General features: G+C 38.0%; 1 protein-coding gene across 1 annotated transcript in view; it reads right to left on the reverse strand.

Annotated features, from left to right (window-relative positions):
* Positions 1 to 11,839, reverse strand: part of PALLD (palladin, cytoskeletal associated protein) — a 479,197-nt gene that overhangs the window by 277,373 nt on the left and 189,985 nt on the right. Inside the window, exons 4-7 of the mRNA XM_044681559.1 lie at positions 10,959 to 11,064; positions 7,786 to 7,860; positions 4,639 to 4,780; positions 3,718 to 3,741 (exon numbers count right to left, since the gene is read on the reverse strand). Coding sequence (XP_044537494.1) covers positions 3,718 to 3,741; positions 4,639 to 4,780; positions 7,786 to 7,860; positions 10,959 to 11,064 — 347 coding nt within the window. The remainder of the gene's footprint in view (positions 1 to 3,717; positions 3,742 to 4,638; positions 4,781 to 7,785; positions 7,861 to 10,958; positions 11,065 to 11,839) is intronic.

Here is an 11,839-nt window from a genome sequence, read left to right on the forward strand (position 1 = left end):
CCTCCCTCCCTCCCTTCCTCCTTCCTTCCTTCCTTCCTTCCTTCCTTCCTTCCTTCCTTCCTTCCTTCCCCTTCTGTCTTAGCATCAGTTCTAAGACAGAAGAATTGCAAGGGCTAGGCAATAAAGATTAAGTGACTTGCCCAGAGTCACACAGCTAGGAATTGTCTGAGTGTCTGAGGCTAAATTTGAAGCCAGGGCTCCAGGCTCCAGGCCTGGAGCTCTCTCCACTATGTTTTCCAGCTTCTCTGTGCCTTTCATGATCTGTCCTTTTCTATGTTATTGTGTAATTCCACACTGAAAGAAGTTCCTTGGGATGGAAGCAACTTCTGGAAGACAGGCTCTCTTCCATGATGTTTGTGTGATATTGGAAATTTGGGGTCCTTGAGCTTAGTATCGAGACCCCTGATCTAAACTTCCTGTGAACATTTAGACCTCTTACAAACTACATTTCCCATGATTCAACGGGCTTCCTGTCCTTACCTGGTGAAGTAAGACAACGTAAACGGAAGCTTAAGTAGGGAGACTGAGATTGGTACTGTCTCTTTCCTAGGAAGCAGCAGGGGGAAAGCCCAGTGGAGCATTTGAATTAGATCTTAGCAGGCACATGGTTTTTTTAAATTATCAATATGGCTGTTAATAAAACCCTAATATCTTTATATATATCCTTCTATATCAATTTTATTTGTTGCATTTGGGATTGAAACATGCAAACTTTAGGAGCCTTTCTTCAAGTTAACTGCTCAATATAAGCAGGTGGAACCTTTGGTATAAAGCTCATTCTCGATTAACTGCTGAATAGTCTTAGAGCTGATAATTTCTGAGGTTTTCTGATTGACTCTGCACCTCTATGGAAAATTCCCTTTCCAACATTCCTGACAAGAGTCTGCTTGGAAATCCTTTGTCATAAAAAAACCACTACAGCCCATTCCACTTTGGGATAGCTCTACTAGAAAAGAAGTTCTTTTTTTTTCCTTTCTTGAATCAAAACTTGGTTCCCTGCAACTTCTCCTTCAATGTTTCCAGTTATGAGGTATCTTGGGCCAAATATAATAAAGCTTATCCCTCTTCTATCTCTTTAGTCTTTCAAAACCTTGAAACCAGGCATCATGGCCCTTTTAATTCTTCTCCTTTTCCAGTCTAAATATTTTCAATTCTTTCAGCTGCTCCTCACGTGGTATGCTTTTGAGTCCACTCACCACCCTGGTTGCCCTTCTTTGGATGATCTTTCGCTTATCAAATGGCCTTTCTAAAATGTGGCACCCAGACCTATGCATAACACTCCAGATGTAGCCTGACCTTGGCACCAGAATTACAACTTCACTTCCTTCATTCTTAACATCATACATTTGCTGATGCAACCTAGAAATGCATTAGCTTTTCTGGCTGCCAAGTTTTCAGTCTCGCTCCTGACTTATATTGAACTTCCAGTCCACTAAAATCACCATTTCTTTTTTATAAGAATTTTTATCTAGCCATTTTTCCTCATCTTAAACCTTTGCATTATTTTTTCAAATATGAGTTACATAATATAAATTATATTAATATATAATAATTTAATATTAATGTCATCTCATTGGATTCGGTCCATTATTCTCACCAGTCAATATTCTTTGAGAATCCAATTCTGTAATGGAATATATTGCATCTACTATTCTATTTGGTATCATTTACAAATATGAAAAACCAATGGCATATATACCTGAATCCAAGTCACTGATTAAAATGTTGAAAAGAAAGTATAATGTCAAGTGCTTGCAAGTAGAGCTTGTTTAGCTGTATGTTTTCCTATCACCAGGGTGTCCCACAGTCTCTGGCACACAGTAGGCACTTAAGACTTGTTGGCTGAAGGGCACAGATTGTGTCACTTCCCTGAACCTCACAAATCCCTACTCGTCACGATTGTTTGGGTCCAGTTGTTCAATTAGCGCCAGATTCCTATAAGTATACTTTCACGTGACTTCCCTCATTTCTTGTTGTCAGGGTATTCTGCTCTTCTCTCCCAAATCTGCTGTTTCTTACCCAGTTTTCTGATTGTTTTCAATTTCAAAACAATGACATCTATTGAAACCAAGGTTTGAAATTCAAATGAGTAATTTGAGTTTGTCGACTGTTGCTTTGCAATTTTTGAGCCAAGTTCACACATCATCAAGAAGTGTTCCCAGAACACCTACAAAGCAGAGATGGTTACTAAGTATAATAAATTTATGAAAAAACGTAAACACATGGCTCTGTTAAGAATCTAAAATGCAATATCAAGAGTTGACTTAATTAGTTCCAGTAGCAGTTCTGTTGGGCCAAACATTTTAGTTTTTTTTTTTTCATACATAGACAACAAAAGAACATAAAATCCTAGCTAATTCTCTCCCTCCACCCCTTTCCCCATTAAAGCAATCCCCCAGGGGGCAATGGGGGTATTTGGCTTCTGCTCTGGAATTTATCAAACTTTAAGAGTTCATTTAAAAGCCATTACAAACTTTATATAAAAGATGCCTATATGACTTCACTCGTAGGATTTCCATATTAGATCATGGATCATGGAGTAGATGGTATCCTGGCAGTTAGTTTCACAGAGTAGAAATCGTGTGATGCCACAATTTGAAGCTCTGTATAGTTATATAATTTCATAAAGTAGCAGCAGATCTTGATGTGGTGACTGACACATGGTGGGAAGATATGCTCTAGTTGGGTTTAGGGATGAGCAAACTGATCAATTCCAGTTCTTTTTCCTAAGGACATTGCTCAGCATGCATTAATGTTTACCTTCTGATGGGCTGAGGCTATGATTTTTAAAAAACACAGCGCTCAGCTGTTAGCATTTCAGGCACTTACTGTAAAAGGCATCTGAGCTGCCCTTGTCTACAATAAAGTCTGAGGAAGAAAACCGGGGGAAGATATAGCTACACACACACACACACACACACACACACACACACACACACACACACACACACAATTGCAATTGGTGACTGCTGGTAGGGGAAGGGAGAGAGGGAGGGAGGGTGAAGTTGAGAAAGTGAAATTGGAAGGGAAAGAGGCAAAAATGAAGTATACTTGAGAACTTCATGCTCTTGGAACCTTTAGGTAGTCTCCCCACTCTTTCCAAGAGGTTTTTATCCCAAGGGGCTAAGTGATCTGTTGTGGTTTAGCCATCCGGATCAATATCTAAGCTTCTGAACCAAATGCTACAGGATAGATACCCCTGACTCCTAATGACCTAAAGGATCAGAGGGAATCCTGTGGCAAAAAGCTTTTTCATGACTGTGGAATGGTAAGAGTTTATGGAAATATGTAATGAGAGCACACAGGCTGGTCATAACAGCTCTGCTTACATTGGAGAAACAGAACTGGCTTGGGGAGACTAGCACTTAGTGGTTTGGGTTTATGTAACCATGTCATAGAATTTTTTTGTGCAGGAATTTTAGGAGGACTTGTTTTTATCATTAGCTTAATTAGCTTTTTGAATATGAAGATTATTTTTTAAGAAATTTTAAGTTGTTGGATTTCCTGTTCCCTTTGTCCAAATGAGACTTTTTAAAAACCCCAACAAATAACACAGTTGATATAAAACACAGTGTGCAAACCCCCTGATAATGAGATCGTCTTTAAGGGGTTTCACATTACTCATGTGCAGCAGAAACATTGTTTTCCTTATGTCTTCGGAACAGATACAAAGAACTATTGAATGTGGAAAGACAATTTAGGAAAATTGATTCTTACCAGGCTCAGCTGTGGATCGAGGTTCTGGTTGCCACATCAGGGAAAAAGTAAGAGAAGAAAACTATTAGAATAGACTATATTCATATTAAGCTCCCATCCTTTTGATTATCTTTACACTACTTAGAGTCTTTGTCTCTCTGTCTCTCTGTCTCTGTCTCTCTCTCTCTCTATCTCTGTCTATCTCTCTGTTTCTCTCTCTCTCCCCTTCTCTTTTTCTCTGCCTCTGCCTGTCTCTCTGTCTCTCTGTTTCTGTCTGTCTGTCTGTTTCTCCCCATCCCTTCTTTTCTCCCTCTCCCCTCCCTCCTTCCTTCCTTCCTTCCTTCCTTCCTTCCTATATCAGAGAACAAGATGCAGATCAACAATCGTTCTGCAATTACTATGTTTAGAACAGAAGTTCTTAATCTTTTTTGTGCATTATGAACCCTTTGATAGTCTGATGAAACTCATGAATTTTCTTTTTAGAAAAATGTTTTTAAATGCATAAGCTAAATTTCATAGGATTACAAAGTACACTTAATTGCATCAGAAAAGTTATCAAGGTGTTTTGCTATTCAAGTTCACAAGCCTGTCAAATTTATGCCCTGGGTCCATGGAACTTCAGACTAAGAGCCTATATCCTAAGACATGCTCAAGGGCACTGAGAGATTGTCAGGTTCACACAGTCAGAATGTATCATAAGCAGAAGTTGAACCTAGGTCTTCGTGACTGAGAATAGTTCTCTAGCCATGATGCTATGCCGCCTTTCAAATATATACACATAGCCACATGTATACAGTGCATAGTTCTGGCACATAAGAGATGCTAATAAATATTGGCTGACACGTACCTAGTATAAACCTTGCCCTTGATATGTACTAGCTATGGTACCCTGGGAAAATCACTTAACTTCTCGTGTACCTCAAGCACTTCCCTTTCACTTACTTTTCTGTAGAATCCGAAAGTCTGGAGAATCCTGAATTTCGATGCCTTCTCGAAACCATGTGACTTGCAATGGGGGTGCCCCTCTGACCCGGCACTCCAGGACAACCACTTGTCCCTCTGAGGCCGTTATGTTTTGAAGTTCCTGAAATTTTAAGGAAATGCTCCCAATCAAACTTTTGTCCTTCTCCCCCTCAAGAAGAATAGAAGAAAAGAAGCAATTACAGAAGAAAAGAAGCAATTACAATACTTAGAGAAAATTTTTTAAAAAGCTCACAAAATAATAAGTGGTGAGTCAAGTGGAAATTAAATGAGCAGATCATTAGGTTTTTCTAATCACCAATATAATTATATTGGTAAAGTGCTTTTCCAAATGGTTTTAGAATACTGTAAACCAAGAAAAATTATATCTGTTTGGGCCTTATAACTTTTACTGCATTTTGCAAAACACAATTTATGAATTCAATCTATCTTTCTAATTATTCCTCTCTATCCTATTGCTCTTCAAGTCTCTAGGCAACTAGAATGCAAACCTCTTTCTAGAATGAATGCATTCAGAGTTAAAACAGATTCCCATAAAAACTAAATATAGAGTTTACACCACAGAGAAGTCAGTTTAGGTTTTTAACAGGCAAAATCCTTTTTCTTTCTCCTCATCTTTCCCCGTTCTCTCCTAATTATGCACCCCCTATCCTTTGCCCCCCCCCCCCCAATCTCAGATTTCTTGACGAAAAGTTATTTGGTATATTTTTGTTTTCAAGGTTTTAGTAAGGCAATAGTACATTGTGGGATCACCATAAAGAAGTGTTAGAAAATCATACATAGATAAGAAAGGAATTTACTTCTGGAGGTACAATGAAAAGGCAGATTTTTTGCCCGTGACATCAAAAATCCAGGTATCAAAAAATGCATCTTTCCCCCTTACTTATCTGTCTCTAGGATTAGCTAACAACTTAAGGAAAATCCGAAACTCTTGGGCCATACATTGGAACCTACTTAAACTTTTTGTGTCATCACTCAGTCTGGGCAGCAGGATATTGTACCTGATGAAAGCCAATGAAATATGAGGAGCCATTAGAAAGTAAATGATAATTTGGGGGAAGGATGTTGTATACACACTAACTGGATGATACTTTGTATTATGGGTTGCACTCTTATTTACCTGCAATGGTGAAAAGGCTTCCTGGAGACAGGAACTGTCTCTATAGTTCTAGGAATAACAGCCTTTGAACTGTGTACTCTGGAATGTTAAATCTGGAAGAGTGAGTGGTGGTGGTGGTGGGGAAAGCCTGACGAGATCTTTGGAAACGTAGGTCCATTTGTGAGTATTCTCAGTGAAAGAATGCAGTCTTAGTAACTATTTCTGGTAATACACAGCAGTACATTTATAGAAACAAATAAAGTCTCTATAAACTACTGACCATCAAAATCTTGCAGCCTCTGGAACAGGGTTATGGAAGACTAAGATTTGCCAGTGATGAAGTTGTCAAGTGATCATGTGCCAATGTTGTCATTGCCCAAACCTTCAGTATATTCTATTCCTCAAGAATCACAACAATTTATAATATAGACTCTTCCCAGAAACATATACAAACAAGGGAACAGAGATACACAAGGATGGTTATATGGAAATCAAACGTTTGAGAGCTGCGTGATTTAGTAACAGAGAGATATCACCTGGATGTTTTGCTCTCTTTTCTGATGATTCTACTGTATCAGGTCCAGTTTAGAAAAAAATATCCCTGAAGTTTCAGCTTGCTTTCTTTTTATAAAACTGACTATGGAATCATTGTTAAGTTCACTGATTACATCTGCCATCTTCCTATTCTTCATCTCTACCCATCTTCCCACTTGTGTTAATACATTCTGTTTCTAATGGAAAACCTCTTGGTACCATTCAATTTTATGTTTGGGGGACAAGGCAGCCTAGTGTGGTAGAGAGGATGCTTCTGTCTCCAGTATGACAGAACCTTGGGTTATAGCCCTTTTCTTCTACTTGTTACCTTTGGTCCCTTAACACTTCTTATCTGCAAGATAAGAAGGTAAGGCTAGATCTACAATTCTAGATCTATTGGAGATTGTATGTAGCAGGTAAACAATTTAAATTTTTGAGCCATTTGAAGCACTAAATAATCTTTCCAGATCATTTTAAGGAGCTAAATATTTGTTTTGTTTGGGAGACGCTTCATTAAAAGACACAAATCCCATAAGTCATGGATTCATCTACTCCAGAATCCAAGGCATTGAGGCAGTCAAAACATTGGTCAACAATTAGCCTCCTTGGTAGGGAAAATGGTTTTTCTTTCTGGCATAAGCCATATCCAAATGCATAAGGCTGGTTGGTAAGCCTTGTAGACCAGTAAGAATTTGTGGAGGACCAAGGGCCAATGTTACCAGACTGATTTGGGAAGGAATAGCATCCCTCTGGTGGCCCAATGGACCACAGAACTGACTCAGCATTGACTGGCATGCATATTTTTTTGAGTGATGAGAGATGATTATTTTCTCCCTTGGGAGTAGCTGAATCCTTAAGAGTGCATAGTGATCATGTTAATTTACAACAGGGAATTGGTTTCTTTAACCAATAGCTAATTTTCTAAAATTCCTTTAGTACTTATAGTCTGTGCTAAGTAATTTGCCACATGATTCGTAGGCAATTTCTCAGTGAAAATAGTCCTGGATTTGGATTTAGAAACCTTAGATTGGTTTGAATTTTCTCTTTGTTTTTTATTATATGTGCAGTCAATGGTATGTTAGACAACTTCATTTGGCCTCAGTTTCCTCATCTGTAATAGGAGGGGGCTGTACTAGGTCCCCCAGATTCCTTTCAGTTACAAGTCTTTTGGTGCCCCATTGTTTTTTATATTTCCCCCATATGTCTTATTCTCCCCACTTACATGGGAAATACTTCTTCCTCTTCTTGTTGTACACACGGTACTTGATGGAGTTGTGCATGCATAGTAGGTGCTCAATAAATACTGGTTGACTTAGCTACAAAGGGTCAGTAGTAGATACATTAAGTAATGCCCTACTAAGATACTACTAAGATAAGAGCTGTTTATTTTGCTTTTAAAATTCAGTGTGAACCTATATCCCACTTGTACCAGAGACTAAAACAAACACATAGAATGAGCATAGCAGATTTCAGACCTTTGTAAAATTGGGTGGCGTATAGGCAGAATTGGCTCCATCAAGTCGGCAGAGATACGAAGTGGGACTTTGAACCTGAAAAACCAAAATCACATGGATGAAAATATTAAATATAGACACGGTTGAAAAGTTGAGTGCGGAGGGGACGAAGAGGAAGGAATCACTTTCATCAGGCAATCTAGCCCTCTGAAAGAAATATCAATAGGTACTCCAAGACTCCAATCCTAGCACCTCGTCCCTATTGTGTACCTCTTATACTCTACCAATCAAGATGATATTTACAGTAAAATGTCTCTCCTTGGGGGGATTGTCTTTTAAAAGCTATTTCTAAAAGGATTCTGTGTCTGGAACCCTGAAAGAATTATATTTTCATAGTTTTGAAATATATGATATTCTATGTGCATATATATTCAAATAGGATCTGAGGGTGGTTATTAAAATAATTAAGTTCATTACATTCGCATTAGAAAGGAGAGTTAATTAGTTTACATTTAATGATTTGAAATTTAATGTTCTCTGTCACTGTTAGTCAGTATTAGAGGCAGGAAAAAGGAAAAGGTTTTTGTTATTGTTGCTTCAGAAAAGAAGGCATCACAACTACCATTGAATGCCAATTACACAAGGAAAAATGGCCTGATTTCTGAATTTGTTGAAAATAAAAACTAAAAACTGGTATGTATTTTGTACTAGCCTAACTTTAATTTATTTAGGATGTTGTGCAGCTAAACATACCAGAGGATCACATAGATGAAGGCAACAGAATTCAGCGGAGCTTTGAGACAAGATGTTGAAAGGGAAAAAAAAAATTTGGCCTATAAGTCAGGGCAATCTGGGCTAGACTTCTGTTTTAGATTCTACACAGGGTGGCCCAAAAGTCTTGGTGAAGTTGGAAATTATTAAAACTTCTAACTTCAATAAGATTTTTGGGAAAGAACAAAGGAAGGAAACAAGGATGGGAACAAGGGATGAAGGGAGGGATAAAGGAAGGGAAGAAGAAAAGGGGAAGGAAGAAAAAAGAGAAGGAAGAAAGGAGAAATGAAGGGGAAAGAAAGGAAGAAGGAAAGAAGAGAGGAAAGAAATTAAGGAAGGAAAGAAGAAAATGTAGGAAGGATGAAGGGAGGAAGGGAGGAAAGAAAGAAGGTAGTTATTGCTCTTTATGGCTTTAATAGAAATAGTTTCCAACTACACTAAGACTTTTGGGACACACTGTATAACCTTGGGCGTGTCTCTTAACTTCTTGGGGACTCTGACTCTTTATCTGTAACGCGATGAAAATATTGTGAGAATCTACTATGTACAAAATGCTTTGGAAACTTTAAAGTACTGCATAAATGCCAGTAATAATAATAATATCAATTATTATCTTTATTTGATACAACAGGGAAATCTCTAAGACCCTAAGCTGCAAATCTGTTGCTGGTCTACATTGGTAGAGAGTTTCCTCACCAAAGATTTCCCTAGTCCAAACTCTCCTAAATGAGGAAAATAAGGTATATAGACATTAATGACTTGTCCAAGGTCACATGGGTCATAAGTAGCAGAGATGGGAGGTAAACTCAGGGCCTCTGACTCCAAATTCAGGGCTCTTTCCAGTGTCCTATGTTGATTCCTGTGTGGGAGTTTTGGGCTAACTTCTATTTTGAATCTTCTCAATCAACAGGTTAATGAGTAAATGAAATTTCGAGTCCTTGCTAGTAAAAACCAAATGTATGTGTAGATTGCAAGTTTGAGGAAGAAATCTTGTAATCTGCAAATCTTGCATGTCATAGGACATAACCTCTGAGCACCTTATGAGTTCTCAGTAAATGATAATGACTCGAATAGATATAATTCTATAATAAAAGACAAACTCATGACTTAGGGATGACTTTATGACTTAAGAGAAGGTAGAGAAACCCTTTGAAAGAAATGGTAGATCATCTTTATTTTTTAATAAAAAACCCTTACCTACCTTGGAGTCAATTGGCTCCAAGGCAGAAGAGTGGTAAGGGCTAGGCAATGGGGGTTAAGTGACCTGCCCAGGGTCACACAGCTAGGAAGTATCTGAGGCCAGATTTGAGCCTAAGACTTCCTGTCTCTAGGCCTGGCTCTCAATCCACTGAGCTACCCAGCTGCTCCCTAGTTCATCTTTAAAAGGGATATTCATTATGGTACTCTGACACTTAGATTTTAAAATTGTCTATTTTAAAAGTAATGATTACTTTAAAAAGATAAAAATACTATCTCTTAGACTGATTATAGTTGTAAACAGTTTAACCTTTTTCTCTCCATTTAAAAAGGTACTCTTGCAAAGTAATGAAATGGAATAAAAGTTAGAATTGTAACTAGGGATTCTTTGAGGAAGGGAGGTCAGAAAGGGCAAGAAGGGTAGATAGTGAGAGAGAGGGAGATGGAGAATTTGAGTCCCATCACGGATAAGAGTAGTGGTTGTGGCACAGAGGATCATGATAATGAAGGCAAGTCTTCAGGAGAAAGGCATCTGGGTTAGAGGTGGAGAAGGGCACAAAGTCAGGATATATGAAGTAGGATCACGGAAGACTGTAAAGTGATGGATGGGAACAGTGATCTCCATGAGGAACAAAACCAATTGATTTCCCTGGGAAGAAAATATAACTTCCTGGATGTTAGACTCTTGAGTCAAAATCCTGATGGCCTCAATCTAGTTTCAACTCTAGTAAAAATGTACAAATTATATAAGGAGAAATTGTTTATTGCTGTATGGGCAGCTCTTTGTGAAGGATGGGAAAAATGTTCATGTGTATTTGTATTTTTGGCTTCTAGTTGTAAGATTAAACTAAATGCTATTTGTGCTTTGCAAAAGTGTTTCTTTAGGAGTGGATTCCAGTTCTTCAGGGTTGGAAGAGGAGCTCCCAATGGAGAATAAGAAGAAACTGTTGAAGAATGCGCGGCATGTCTAGGTATTAAATGGGCTGAAGGAAAGGAACATTATTTCCCTTTTGCTTATTGTTGCTATTCATTGTGCTATGCGTTTAATTTTCAGGGTGTGTTTGGTTCTCTTCTTTACTCATTTCCACTTAGACTGTAAGCATGCTAAGGGTAGGTACTAGATCTAGATATGTGTTCATTGTTACTAAATCCCAGCACATTTTAAATAGAACAACAGAATGATTGTTTATCATCTCTCATGGGCTGTGTTTACAGAGTAGATATACCTGCTGAACGGGAACAGAAATGGGCTGAATCACAGCGGTAGTTACTCCAGTCTTTGGGGAAGATGATCCTATTGTTAAGGACACCGAGGTTGTTTTCTTTTGGGCTCTGGAAATATGGGAAAACAAACTTTCAGGCATATATCTTTTTACAACAATTCACTGCAACAAAACAGGTTTTCCCCAACTCATCTTTGCTGGCGATATACTAGCATAAGCTTAGATTCCAATTAATACATTGAAAATGGAAAAAAATGGGAGACTGCCAATCAAATTTTAATATTCAGTCTTGCTATAAATATTGAGTGGATTACTGTAGACTTCTAATACAAGAGACTCACATTGGAGAAACCACTCAGCCATTCTCAAAAGAAGACTTATTTGACTTGTAAATCCTAAAGGATAAGAGAACACCTGGCAGAATTCCAAACTTCATCAGCAAGCAAATGTTTGGAATTAGAGTTTGGGTTTCAGAGTTTTGATTTGTTCTTCTAAATCTTCCAACAGCTGGTCATTGTTCCAACTGCTAATTTTGTAAAGATGACATTTTTTTGAGAATCTTTTTTCCTTTTCTCACATAAAAGAATAACTCATATTTATGTAGCATTTTGAAGCTTAAACAAGACATTATAAAAGTTATTCTATTTTAGCCTCACAAGTACCCATTGAGGTAGACGCTTCGGGTATTATTCTAATTTGATAGATGAGGAAAATGAAACAGATATTAAATGACTTGCCAAAGATCATATTGATAGGAAGTCCTGAAGCAGGATTGGAAATCAAGTCTTCTTGGCTCTAGTTCTAGCACTTTTCACCGTGCTACCCCTCTTTATAAGAGCTGGGAAGTAGTTATATTGGTTGCATCTTTATTGATAGCTTTCAAG

This window comes from Gracilinanus agilis, chromosome 6 (assembly GCF_016433145.1).
Source record: "Gracilinanus agilis isolate LMUSP501 chromosome 6, AgileGrace, whole genome shotgun sequence".
Classification (NCBI taxonomy): domain Eukaryota; kingdom Metazoa; phylum Chordata; class Mammalia; order Didelphimorphia; family Didelphidae; genus Gracilinanus; species Gracilinanus agilis.